This window comes from Drosophila biarmipes, chromosome 3L (assembly GCF_025231255.1).
Source record: "Drosophila biarmipes strain raj3 chromosome 3L, RU_DBia_V1.1, whole genome shotgun sequence".
NCBI classification, from domain to species: domain Eukaryota; kingdom Metazoa; phylum Arthropoda; class Insecta; order Diptera; family Drosophilidae; genus Drosophila; species Drosophila biarmipes.
In genome coordinates this window covers 3620258-3634725 of record NC_066613.1, presented here as the reverse complement: position 1 = coordinate 3634725, position 14468 = coordinate 3620258, and the positions used below count along the sequence as shown (strand labels likewise).

Below are 14468 nucleotides of genomic sequence, written 5' to 3'. Positions count from 1 at the left end.
TGAATTTTATTAAAATCGGACGACTATATCAAATAGGTGTCATAGGAACGATCGGATAATTGGTGGGAAATAATGTGAAACAAATTATAGCTTTGGGGCTTTCCCTGCAAGCAACCGGACGATATTTCTATCGCCTATCATCCAGAAGTCACTTCTAAGTTACTTCTAAGCTATAGAAAGGCACACACACATTTCGAACGAGACACTTCTGGACGATAGCACACATTTTACAAAAACAAAAAGGGTTGCGATCGCGAAGAAGTAACTTCTGAGACACTACTTAGACGATAGCACACATTTTACAAAAACAAACAGGGTCGCGATCTCGAAGAAGTATCTTGTTAGACACTTCTGGAAATAGATAGATGATACAAAAACAAAGTTACTGAGAAAAAGGAGAACCCGATAATTGCCGTTACCCTTTACTTCTGAAAATACCTCTCCTTTTTTACCTACGCTGTTGTTTTTCGACCGAGCGTCAGTTTATTTCGCACATTGCTTGTGATCAGTCCAGTTTTGTATAAAATTTGTGTGTTGCTTTGTTTTTAAAATTGTATAACACATTAAAATGTCCAACTCAACGAAGAGTGCGAATTTACGTGAAGCTGAACAATTACTTCAAGATATTTTTACATTACCTGGCTCGATTGCAGAGAAATAAGCATTCAAAGATTCTCCACCTAATTATAAAGGTAATTCGTCCAAATTTATATTTGTTTATTTTAGAAATGGTTATTATTAAATATCTCATGTGAACGGATCTGGACATAAATAATATTATTAAGCAGCCTTTTCGATATGCCAAGGACCGTATCTACAAGCGCTCAAGGACCTTATGGAAAAAATAAATGCAAAATATTGCCTAACATGTAAAAACAAGTTTTTATTCTAAATTTCCAAAGGGGAAAGGCCCTTCTGGTATCTTCTACAAGCGTCTGTTAAGTCACTTCTAAGTGACACTTCAGAAGTGACTTCGGCGATATCGCATTCGGATCGCGGAAGTCACTCCTGTCGGGAAGAAATGTGCACTTCTCGAAGTCACTTCGGCGACATTTTCAGAAGTATCGCCGAAGTCACTCCTGGAATTGTCGACGATGATTCTTCAAGAAGAGTCGTCGAAGTGACTTCCCGAATTGTCGCCGAAGTGACTCCAAGAAGTGTCGCCGAAGTGGCACATTTCTTCCCGATGACTTCCGCGATCCGAATGCGACATCGCGGACGATAGTTTTCATCTTCTAGAAGTCATTTAGAAGTGTCTTCCGCGATAGAAAATGCTTGCAGGGCTTTTACATATTATCTTATAATATTGGGAATATAAATTTTTATATTTTTAAGAATGTCGAATTCAATTTAATAAAATTATTGATTATTTTTTATAACTGCAAGCTTCGGCTTGCCGAAGTTTACTTCCTTTTTTTGTTTATATACGAGTATGTTAAAATTATATTTAATATTTCATCAAGTATTCAGCGAGTATCAACCTTGTAGTTGTATGTAAAATTGCGAGAGCCGTCTGAGCGGCGTCTGTAGTCGTGAATGGATGTACGTACTTTACCGGTGGTAATAACGAAACTCTTCGCTGTAAAAATAATTGTCAAGTTATTAAATATGCTTTAGTCAACATTTTATTACTTATACACGGCACGCGCCGAGAAACATATTTATCCAATAAACGTATAATGCGAAAAGGAAATCGAAACTATGGTGAACAAGAACTTTATCAAAGGGGTGGGCTGATGTAAGAAATGGAGTAGGCTAAGAACAATTCCATAACTTTCGACGGACCACCTTCACAACCCTGCGTCTATCCATTGGCACACAAATGTATGAAGGGGAGGGAACATGGCCGAAACACAGCCCGATCGTATTGTGATCAAGCGACAGCTAAACTTGTGAGGCAGTGTGGACTGAAGATTGGCGAACTATACACACTTATATTATTTTTCCAGGCACTTAATTTACCGGAATTTCCTTAAATCAAGCGTTATGAGATATCCTTTTTTTAATACGACACTTACAACTATGTGCTGACAGACTATTTGTTGAAGCTAACGTAAATGTAACTTAGATGTACTTTCTGGCCGACGCCCCACGATGTACTAGGCATTGGCCAGGTCGTTTGATAGGTTCAAGTCTTGAAAGAGCAGGAGCGCAAGCATTACGGTGTCGCATTTAGCACTTTCGGTGCGGAGATAGTGTCCGTTTGTCGATCAAGAACAGATAGGCGTAAACTGACAGAAAACGTAAAGCCGACGCCCTACAACGTACTTGGCTTTGGTCGGGCCGTTTGCTTGGTTCGTGTCTTTACTGTTTCCCTTGACATATTTGGGCGGGGGACGATCTTTAGTTTCTCTGGCAGACGCCCTACAAAGTATTAGGCTAGTTTGTCAGGTCCTTTGCTTGGTTCGAGTCCAGAGAAATAGGAATGCGGTTGTGGACCCCGAGAAAAATCGGTCAAACAACCAGATTTCCGACTACTGTCGGGAGGTGGTTTTTGGACAGATGCCTAGCCGTTTACAGCCCGTTTCCATTTGGAACTTTTGCGCTGAATAGAAAAGAATAGTAAGGGCATGTTAGCTTAGCGGAAACCAGTTGTATAGAAGAGGCTAACACCCGTAGTTAGGGATACTTGTTTTGTTTTGTTTTTGGGGCTAAAAAAGCGGAAGGTTCTTGACCGAAGACAGACTTGCGGAGCAGAGAGCAGCACCCCCCAGAATACACAAGTATATTATTGTCAATTTGTTCAGAAATTATGTCGCTTACCGGGTGTTTGGAAAATAATCACGTGAAGGTCCAACTATATAAATGAAGGGGGCCAAGAAGAAGGCCCTGTTGAAACCCAGCACTGGAATAGTGACCCGCGAAACGACGCGCGAAGAAAACCACCAACCCCGGAGTGCGAGCGCGCCAAGGCTAGGAGATTCACCTGAAAGAGAGCCGTGGAACAGCGAGGACAGGTAGACACCTGTCCGAAGAAAACAGTCTGGACAAAGCCACCGAAATGGAGAGAGCCGCCGGTGGGGAGAATCTACCCCTCGGACCTCCTAGAGGAAGATCAAGTATGCTTCCCCAATGTCAGAGACACGAGGAGAACAGCTTAGAGGCTGCCGAGCGACATGAATAGAGATTGATGGAGCTCCTAAGACAGAACAACGAAATGCAGCGTGGTATGAGCACCTAGATAGAAGCATTGAAAGTTCGAGTAGCAGTGATGCAGTCTCCAACATTCATAGGGCCCAAACAGAAGGATAACACCACCATGAGCACCCGAGTAGCAAGGAGCGACGCAAGGAAAGCTGGAGTTTCGGCTGAACCTGGTGGCGCGGCGGAAGATGGAAGAAACGCAACTGCGAGAGATGGAGGAGGACCCGGAATGGCAGGCCCGTTTGCGACGGGCCGAGGAGGAGAAGCAGCAGTTGTGGGAGGAACCGGCATGCCCACCCACCCCGAGGTTTGTCGCCGAACTGTGGCTGCCTCTCCGCCGGGTTGGCTGCCGGAGGTGCCGCTTACGCCGCGGTACGAGGGGTCGCCGACGCGACCACCCTCATCGAAAGGCGAGGCGCTCCCTCCTCGGTCGCCACCACCGCCGCAACCGGATACGCCACCTTCACCGGCAAGGCGCGGCGGGGAATCTCCCCGGTGGAAACCCGCGCGACCACCCACGCCGAGGTTCGAACGGCCGCCGGCGGTAGGGTCGCACCCGCGGCCGGACACGCCGCAATACCAACCCGGAGGCCCGGTGGGACACCACGTCCGAAAGGACATCCCGGCGGCGCACGTGACCCATAGCATGCGGTCGTTCGTTGCCGAAGGCATGAGGTGGCGGCAACAGACTGTCGTCTGGACATGGCCGGAGGGCCCAGCGGAGAAGGCGACGGTGGAGGAGCCCCGGATTTGGAAGGAGACGGGACCTCGGGTGAGCCCGATGGATCCCAGGACCCGTGGACGGCCGGACACCGAGTACGCGGCCATCGACTCCAGGTACTGGGCCAACGACACCGGCAACGACGCGAAACGAGGCGGAAGCGGCGGAGCCTCAGGAGAGGGGGCCGTGGAAATGGCCGGAACCGACGGGAGGTGGAAGTTTGAAACGACAACATTCGGCGCCCGGGGAGCCCGCATCGGCGGCGCCGGAAGGCCAGCGATGGCTGGAAGTCCCGGAGCAGGAGTGGCCCGCAGGAATCGCGGAGGAACCGGCGGTACGCGAGGCTCGCAACCTGGGCGGCAGGCGCAGCGTGCGGATCAGGAGTGGCGGACGCACGTATCGCGTGAGGCTGGGGCTCGCGGGCATTAGGGTTTTCATGGACGATAGTGCGATCGATGGGCACAAGAAAATGGAAATATCGGTGATGATGTCGATATCGATATCGTGAGCAGGCCCTCTGGGTATCGATAGCTGATTAATATCGGTGCCCAGTGGGAACAGATGGAGGATCGGCGCGGGAGATTTGAAATTGCTATACGGAGGACGACCGGCGCTGTGGAAAGGAAACAAGATGGAAAGCGTCGAGGGAACGTCGAGGGAGCAACGAGGGAACACCGAGGGAACCGGAACGAGATGCGCCCTGACTCAATGGCTAGGATATACAAGTGAACGCCGGAGAGTGGGAGTGCTGAGTTTTCTTAATCCTTCCCGAAGTAAGGGGGGAATGTGAGGAGTTGAATAACTCCCCACAAATCCCAGCAGCAGATGGCCGACCGCTCACCAGGTACGCGGCGAATTCGCGTAGTGGCGGCGCGCCGAAGAGCGAGGACGGAGAACGAGAGAGTTGGAGGTCGAGGACGTAGAACGAGAGAGTTTGGAGATCGAGGACGGAGAACGAGAGAGTTGGAGATCGAGGACGGAGAACGAGGGAGTTTGGAGATCGAGGACGGAGAACGTGAGAGTTTGGAGAGGAAGAGAGTTTGGAGACAAGAGTTTGGAGACAAGAGTTTGGAGAGCGAGAGAGTTTGGAGAGGAAGAGAGTTTAAAGACAAGAGTTTGGAGGGCGAGAGAGTTTGGAGAGCAAGGGGGTTCGGAGACCAAGAGAGATTGGAGACCAACAATGGAGAAGGAGAGAGCGGAGACTTAGCGGGCGGAGCGAGAGTGCCATCTGCGAAAAGGAGTAGCGGGACGCCGCCGGACTTTGGACTTTGGAAAGAAGGTGCCACATCTCAGCAGCGGTGCGACACACAAACATGTCGCATGCGTCTCCGGTATCAGCGGGACGGCAGCATCAGGCTGGACGGCGGCGGGAAGCAGTGCGTCAGGGACAAGAGGGTCAAACAGAAACCATGGACTTCGGACCCGATGTGGAGAGTTTTGGCGGTCCGTGTGCAAAAGGGAAATAACGGTTCATAGAGGCCCTATATAAACCCGCAGGGCGCTGGCAGCGGGATCAGTCATTCAGTCGAGAGCATTCAGTCGAGATCAGTCAGTCAAGAGCGAGCAGTCAGTAGAGAGCAAGGAGTCGAACGAAATCCAAACAAGCAAGCTACGAGGGAGCCACACCAGGGCGAGTCGTCGGAAGCAGCGCCGTGGGAGCCTACGAGGAGCAAGATCGTCACGTCGAGACGTTCGGGATTGGGATTACTAGGAATCTCCGAACTGAGACACAGGTGGCTGAGGTCTAAAGAGGCACCACACGGCTAAGTTCTGTTCTGTCCTGCCGACGAAGTCCTGGCGTTACGCCTGGGGGGTCTACTAGACTTAGATTTGAAATCGAGAGTAGCAAGCCAGAAGGGAGAGAAGTCCAGGAGCGGCGTAACAGAACCCCTAGAGTAGCGAGCCAGAAGGGAGAGAAGTCTCGGAGCTGCGCAACGGAACCCCTAGAGTAGCGAGCCAGAAGGGAGAGAAGTCCCGGAACGGCGCAACAGAACCCCTAGAGTAGCGAGCCAGAAGGGAGAGAAGTCCCGGAGCGGCGCAACAGAACCCTGAGAGTCACGAGCCAGAAGGGAGAGAAGTCTCGGATCGGCGTATGCCCTCGAACCCAGCACAGAAGTCATGACCTACAGCCACCTGTCAGGAGCAGTTCGCAGGACATCGCCACCAGCAAGCACGACACCACACCGCAACGGCCACGCAAGGAGGATCGAGCCCACAGGAACGGCACGGACAGTAGGCGGAAGGGTGAGGCTAGTGTGGAACGTTCGTTTACACGAGGCACAGAAGCGAAGTGAAAAGCGAGGCAGCTTCCTGGCGTTCCGCCTTGACTGTCCGCACGATCTGAGCGGAAGCCCGTGGGACCATCCGGGACAGAGCAAGGGACAGGAGGCCGGGTACCGAGAGAAGTGATCCTGGAGAGCTCGTCAGTCTTATCACCCTAGTCTGAGAACTGTGACGCTTCCCTAAGCCCGCACGGCTGACCCCATAGCGAGTCTGAATCGTGGCCGAGCAGTCGCGGAGCCAGCCACGTCAGGAGCAATCAGCGGTCAAGGATCTTCGAGGAGCGACAAGACAACCCACACCGTCGGAGACAGCAAGACAAGCAAGTTATAATGCCGACTGCAGTTATACCCGCAATAAACCCACTCCGAACCCGAGAATTCTGTGCTTTTTCACTGAACTACTGGGCGGTCACGTTTATATAAATTTGGTGGGACGAACACACACAATCTACTGAGGTAGCCGCACAAATGCCGTAGCGAGCAGAAACCAAAGAAATCAGTTCGTTACAACTCCCTTCACCAACCCGAAATGTTCCGAATCCAACTGACAGCTTCTTGAGATATCAAGAGACTCCGCCTTTAGAACCGGTGACGCAATACATGTTCAATAGATTCACCCCTGATACCACATCTAAGGATGTTCTGGAATTTATACGTGAAAAATTCCCATCCGAAGATATTGCAGTTGAACAATTTCGATTTTCATATGCTCGTAGGATATCTTCTTTTAAAATATTTGCTCCGCCTGACATTTTTAATGTTTTACTTTCTGAAATCTTTTGGCTTAATGATGGTTTAGTAATTAAAGAATTTGTCCCAAATAAACCGAGAACAAATAACAGGCCCTCCACTGTGTCAAAAAAATAAAAAGTTTAATGTTGGCGTATCAAAATGTTAGGGGACTACCCAAGCTTTATGCTGCCTCCTCTGCATTTACTGAAGATATTTTAGCTTTTACGGAAACTTGGCTGAAACCAGAGATATCCGACTCTGAAGTTCTGTCTAATAACTTTAATACTTATAGGACCGATCGCCACTCACGTACGTACTCTAATATTCCACCCGGCTGTGATCTAGTAATTTATGGGCACCATCTGTCTGCAATAAAATCTGTTCAATCCCTTATTTCTAACAAAGTCCTTTTGATTATTTTAGGTGACTTTAATCTACATGATTCTTATCTACATTTCTTGGTCTCCTCCTACTGACTCACTTGTCGCTTTGCCTTTATTCGCCCATGATTTTGTGGATGGCCTTTTAGAATTATCGTGATAATACGTTCAAATGCTTTAGGCATTGCCGACAATTTAGAAATACCTCAATAATTCTAGGCATCCGCCTCCGCACCATTTTTATGGAGTGGAATAATAAAGGAGTCCTCTCAGATACTAGGAAAAACTGATGATGAAATAGACAAATGGTTGATGCACAAAGCTTAAGCACACATCCAGGAAGTCCATCTGGGCAGGGAGAATAAGTTGGCGTTGTTGTTGCTAAATCTCTTAAGAGAGAGCTTTCGGTGATTACAGGGGAAAAAATACAATTTTCCGTATTTAAGGGATTAGGGTTGTGATAGGGATAGGGTAGGGATTAGGGTAGTTTGACCAAGCTGTCGAACTATAAGTAGTTTGGAAAAACTCAGCAAATAAATAAGCAATTTCACTTACTGATAAAGGCAATGCCGATGACTTATACTTGGCATTAATAAAGTTGAAAAATTGATCGTTTGAAAATTCAAATTAACATCGATTTAGATACACAGAAAAGCAAAGACTGTATACTGACTGACTGCATATTTCGACTACCCGATTATTTATACTTTTTATACCCTTGCAGAGGGTATAATGATTTCAGTCAGAAGTTTGCAACGCCGTGAAGGTGACGTTTCCGACCCCATAGAGTATATATATTCTTGATCAGCGTCACAAGACGAGTAAATCTAGCCAGGTCCGTCTGTCCGTCCGTCCATTTCTACGCAAACTAGTCTCTTAGTTTTAAAGCTAAAGTCTTCTTTCTATTGCAAGTAGTATATAAGTATAGCTCCCATAGGAACTATCGGGGAAAAAATTTTAAAAAAAATTATATCTTTCGTGTTTTTTAATATATACCTTTCTAAGCTTGGATATAACATTTTTAAATTAGTTCTGAATTTCGAATTAAATTTTATCAAAATAGTACGACTATATCATAAAGCTCCCATAGGAACAATCGAAAAATTCGGTGTTTCTTAACTTATAATCTACTACGCTTGGAAATAACATTTTTTATTTGGTTTTGAATTTCGAATTAAATTTTATCAAAATCGGACGACTATATCATATAGCTGCCATAGGAACGATCGGAAAATTAGTAGGGCTTTTTGACATATTATCTTATAATATTGGGAATATAAATTTCTATATTTTTAAGAATTTCGAATTCAATTTAAAAAAATTATTGATTAATTTTTATAACTGCAAGGGTATACAAACTTCGGCTTGCCGAAGTTAACTTCCTTTCTTGTTATAAGTGTTAGATTTAAGGTTTTTAAGTCTTTGAAGCGCACAGGTAAATCAAGGAAGCCTGTTTAGGTTTGAAAGAAACCTATAAGCTTATCATTAAAAAACTTATTTAACACTGTATAGAATAGTTCAGTGGCGCTTTCATTGTCTGTACAATTGTACAAGTCTGTTCAAATTTAATGAGAAATCATATCGTTAAGTTTATTATAGTCACCTTTACGAAAACATTTTGCATTCATTTTAGATGGAGAAACTAAAGGAGAGAGGGTATCAGAGCAGGGGAGGTAAATTGTCAGTTCTATAGTTTGATGATATCGGTCTTCAGGTACAACAACACCACAAGGTCATACTGTGATTTCAGACGGGTCTGAAACAAACACAAGATCCAATTGTCTATTTAAGGAATTTTGTATAAAGCTTACTTGCTGTAACGATAATTCTAAAAGGCCATCCACAAAATCATGGGCGAATAAAGGCAAAGCGACAAGTGAGTCAGTAGGCGGAGACCAAGAAATGTAGATAAGAATCAGGTAGATTAAAGTCACCTAAAATAATCAAAAGGACTTTGTTAGAAATAAGGGATTGAACAGATTTTATTGCAGACAGATGGTGCCCATAAATTACTAGATCACAGCCGGGTGGAATATTAGAGTACGTACGTGAGTGGCTATCGGTCCTATAAGTATTAAAGTTATTAGACAGAACTTCAGAGTCGGATATCTCTGGTTTCAGCCAAGTTTCCGTAAAAGCTAAAATATCTTCAGTAAATGCAGAGGAGTCAGCATAAAGCTTGTGTAGCTTCATATTTAGTCCCTTAATATTTTGATACGCCAACATTAAACTTTTTATTTTTTTGACACAGTGGAGGGCCTGTTATTTGTTCTCAGTTTACTTGGGAAAAATTCATTAATTACTAAATCATCATTAAGCCAAAAGCTTTCAGAAAGTAAAACATTAAAAACATCAAAATATTTTAAAGTACGTTATCCTACGAGCTTATGAAAATCGAAATTGTTCAACTGCAATATTTTCGGATAGGAATTTTTCACGTATAAATTCCAAAACATCCTCAGAAGTGGTATCTGTGGTGAATCTAGAAACATATAACTGCTTTCTTTGTGGAACAACTGAAAGTTTCTTACGCCCCCAGCAGCAGTCTGAAACTCACTAGGCTGAGATCCAGGAACTGTGCCTTCTATACCTATAGGTATGATCGGCACCGATTTCTTTGACTTAGCCAGTGCAGAAGCTTTTATTTCGGAAACATGGACTTCACTCGAGCTAGCTGTATCTATACGCACAGTTGGTTCGTTTACCCCTGTGTCAACAGTAACAGGCTGCTAGCAAGTTCGGATTTGGGTTGCATTCCATAATCGTATTAGCGGTGGTTAAGCTGGCTTTTTTCGTTTAGGGGACTCGGTTTTTAGTTTTCAGTAGAACAGGCAAGGGCCATTATAAGAAAACAAAATGAAAAATGAAATGAAATTAAATATCAAAAATACCTCAAAGTAAATTGGGTCCCAGTGCTAAAATCCAATTCCAGTGCCAAATTCAAAAATCACAAAGGCACAAAACATAAAAAAAAATAAGAGCGCGAGATCGCGAAAATTTATCAAACGTAAAAGAGCACGAGAGAAAAAATATACTATCGACTGAGCGTAGCTTGTGCGTCACTAACAACTTTAAGCACGAACAAATGCAATGTAAACCGAGCAAGAGAGAGAGAGAGAATTACAGAAATAGCACCGAAAAAGTATACAAGAAATTCAGCAGGTTCATAGAGAGCAGGTTACAGTTATAATCTATTTAAAATTTCTAACACAATTGTTTGGCTAAGCTTTGTAAATAAAAACACACAGAACACTGGCACAAAATCACTGAAAAAGACAAAAACTTGGAGCTCAAAAGTAAACACAGCTGTTCACAAGCGACACTAAATCGAATTTTTTTTGTAAGCAATGTATACAATATTTTGAAATTGTTTTAAAGTAGCATCAAAATTTTAATAAAGCAAAAAATAATTTTGCATACATAATTTTAAAGTTGCTAGATGTGTAGAAAAAAACTACAAGAAAACCAGATTAATAAAATGAAATTTTATGAGGAAATTGACAAATTCATTGAACAATTTAAAGGACAGATAATTGGTCAACACTTTCAATACCTTCTAAAAACAATAACTATGTTCATGAATCAAGTTGAATATGATCTGCAAACACTTTACATTTTCTAATGCTTAATAAACAACAAGCATGCGTCTTCTATGCAAAAAGCCGGAACGGAGCCAGAAAATTAATTACAATTTCTATAAAGTATTTCAATAAAATCATGTTCACAATAACAAAATAATTGAATAAATATATTATTATGCTACAAAATAAACTTCTGACTTTTTATTTCAAGTTTAAAGGTATACTTGCGCGTTACCCTTTTGGGAACGTGTCAGAGATAGGACTTGTGCGAAAGAAAGGGTTATTCGCGCGTGTCCCTTTTATTGCGGCCAAGTGATCTTCTCAATGAGCGTGCCCCTCGGACTTGTGCGTGTGTCCCTTTTATTGCGGTCAGGTAATAGACAAGGGCCCATATTCGGGTCTCTGACCCTTTGTAGAAAGGAGAGAGTCTTTGACAATTTACCAGTAAAACGTTCTGAGGCGGAAATGAAAATATGAAAATTATTTCCCACACCTGAGTATCATTAACTTGTGAGATTTATTTTATTGGAGTTCTTTTGATTTCTAAACTTCTCTTGCAATTATAGAAAACATTATTCCCAAACATGATTGGTCATGTTTCTCTGAGATAACAACCTTTGGACACTTTGGGTGTGCAACCTTTCTCAAGTGCATAAATTTAGAAGGAAGATATATGATCAATATTGTCACATGAGGATGTGGGGATCGTGATATTTTTATCATTAAAATCGTTTTATTTATGGATTATGTTATTGAGAGGGGGCTGGAGTATGGGGCCATTAATATGCAAATTGTCCCAGAATCCGCGTTTTCTAGCTTTGGCCGTTTCACTGCCTTCCAGCGCTTTAAAACCCTGCCTAAACGATGTTTCTTCCTTTTCTTTCCCATGTAAATGGACTGCATGTCAGAATGAGGAGAGGGGTAATGCATGGGACTCGAATCGCCCTTCCGCTCAACTATCATTGTTTGAACATTAGCTTAATCGGAATTGGATTAATAAAATCGTTATTGAGAAGTATTGGAGAGATAGAGGGTGTGACGAAACAGTGTATTTTCTTACATTGTTAATTATTTATTATAAATATTTATAGAATGAGTTAGCCGCGCGCTCCGCCCTCTCTTAGCGCCGGCAACTTTTCGCTTTGCCGCCCAGCTCAGCTTGCCACTATTTAACACACGCATGCATAAATACCTGTGTCATTGCCAGGCTCAGAGTCAATGCGAGGGTGGTGGGGTTTGTGGTCGTAAGAGTGGCCCTAAAAATATTCGCTAAATATAACTAAGGGCGTTAGACCTATTGGTAACCTTACTCCGGCCGGTTGCAAAGTGCACCAACCGGCCAGTGACTTCTAAGATAAAGGAAATAGATAAACATTATCCATACAAGGGAACACCTAGTTAATTTCTCCAATATGGGAAGGCTAGCGAAAGCTCTAGCGCGGTGTAAAAGACGCCAGCCGAATGGAGAAGAACCAATGGACATCCAAATCCTTTCCTGAAAAACACCCTTATCCTGAAGGAATACTATGCACTAACCCCGGAGGACGAAGAGTACAAGAAAACCAACTGGATGCCACAAGGTTCCCCAAGATGGGCAGCAAGACGTCCAAAATCGCCGGCAGTACCGCCAATGTCATCAACACCGTGGATATCGTTGACCACAAGGATGATATTCAGGATGTGAACAAGACCATGAAGCTCATAGTTGGACTACTCCTGGTTATAGTGATCCTTAAGGTCGTCAATATGTACAGACGCTCCATTCAGCGACGCCGCGACCAGGATCACTCTCTGAAGAAAGTAGTGACCCACATCGGAGTCTATCAAAAAGACAATAAAGCAATAAAAGGCAAATTAAGTTGCAATTAATTACAAGCAAAAGTGAATCGCAAACAACATTTGAAAACAAACAGCCAGCGCATGTGAATTTATGTATATGCAACATGAACACTACCCAAGCATTAGACGTTGTTGGGAAATAGTTCGTCTTTATGTTGAATTTAAATAGTATTACATTTGCTTCTTTACTTTTGCCTATTTACCTATAACCTATTTTTACCTATTACCTATAGTACCTATTTTTGCGCACATCATTGTATTGTAACCATTTGGGAGCTTTAAGCTCACACGCATAGCCGAAATTGCAGTGCAATGCGTTAGTATTAGAACATCACGCGATCGTCTTTCTGTTCTTTTTCTGCACGTTTTGCAAGCCGGCTGCATTCGCTTGTTGATATTAACCGCAACCGCTCGCTGATAGCAACCCCGCTTAAAGTATTGTAAACCCGCTAAATAGTGAAATAAATGCATAAAACTATAATAAAAACCATAATACAGTCCACTATTCATAAACATAACAAATTTTGGTCCTTCGAGAGCCGGATACCCGCGTTTATTTGTGCATTTACTTTTGTGAACATTAGAGACAAATTTACCGTTTTTTTCGTCATGAACGCGATAATGCATAGAACGATTCAACAACGTGGTGCCTGCAAGGGGCAAATAACGCGCACCCTCAACAGTGCTGTGGAGTTTTCACAAAGATGTGAGAATGTGGAAACATTGCAATTCAAGCTGGAGCGTTTGGTCGCCACTTTCAACCACTTTATGGAGCTCTCAGATGAGTTAGTGGAATTTCACTTGGAGGAGGGATATGAAGACCCTGGATTGGACATACCCGAATACGAAGACAAGTTCTACGCCGCGCATGCTATTTTTAGTAACGCCATCAAGGACATGGGAGGTCAGGATCATGGACAGGACCAGTCGAACATTCTACTTTCAAGTACAGTGGAACGCCTATTTGAGGGACAAAACAACCTTTTGGAGAAAATTCATACTTCATCGGGAACTGCTGATTTAAGGTTTGAGAAAATTCGGATTCCCACATTTTCTGGTAAATATGAGGATTGGAGCCAGTTTAGTGATCTGTTCTTAAGCTCAGTAAATAGTAACGAAAAGCTCTCCAAGTGCCAAAAGTTTCATTATCTCAAATCATATCTGGAGGGAGAAGCACTGTCCCTAATTAAACATATTTCCGTCTGTAATGATAATTACCAAGACGCATGGGAAAAATTAGAAAATCGTTATAATAAAAGGTCGCTCATCGCTCGATCGTTTGTTCAGAATTTTTTATCGTTGCCAACCGCTAACAATTCGAATATTGCAGAATTACGCAAGGTAATTGACTCGGCCGACGAGTGCATTCGAGGCTTACATGCGCTGAACTGTGACAGCCGCGATGTATGGCTCATTCATATTTTGCTGTCAAAGTTAGGTTCAGAAATTAAACAAGCTTGGGCCAACTGCAGTTTATCGGCCACTGAAGACGTCACCATAGAGGAGCTGTTCGCCTTTCTTTTCGCTCATTGTGATACTTTGGAGTCTTGTCAGGATTTACCCGCAATGCAACCCTCAAGACCAGCCCAGAGTAGACGCCGCCAAGCCGCTTTTCATGCCAGTGGATCAACTCAGTCGTCTCGCGAATGTATATATTGCCAAGGACAGCATTCTATATATTCATGCAATGAATTCAAGGCACTGGATGTAGTCAGCCGCCGCACCTTCGCCAAGGATACAAAATTATGCTTCAACTGCTTGAGTCGATCGCATCAAGTCAGGGATTGTA

The 14468-nt window shown here is 43.8% G+C and overlaps 1 protein-coding gene across 1 annotated transcript; it reads left to right on the top strand.

Moving 5' to 3' along the window:
- The first annotated feature begins 3211 nt into the window (after positions 1–3211).
- On the top strand, positions 3212–4294 carry LOC108027022 (translation initiation factor IF-2-like). The gene has a single exon (XM_017098220.1). It carries the CDS (start codon positions 3212–3214, stop codon positions 4292–4294), a length of 1083 nt encoding a protein of 360 aa, XP_016953709.1.
- The last annotated feature ends 10174 nt before the right edge of the window (positions 4295–14468 follow it).

Bases quoted from the DNA above. Each gene is read 5' to 3' on its own strand.
- LOC108027022 (XM_017098220.1), top strand. From the start codon at position 3,212: ATGCAGTCTCCAACATTCATAGGGCCCAAACAGAAGGATAACACCACC.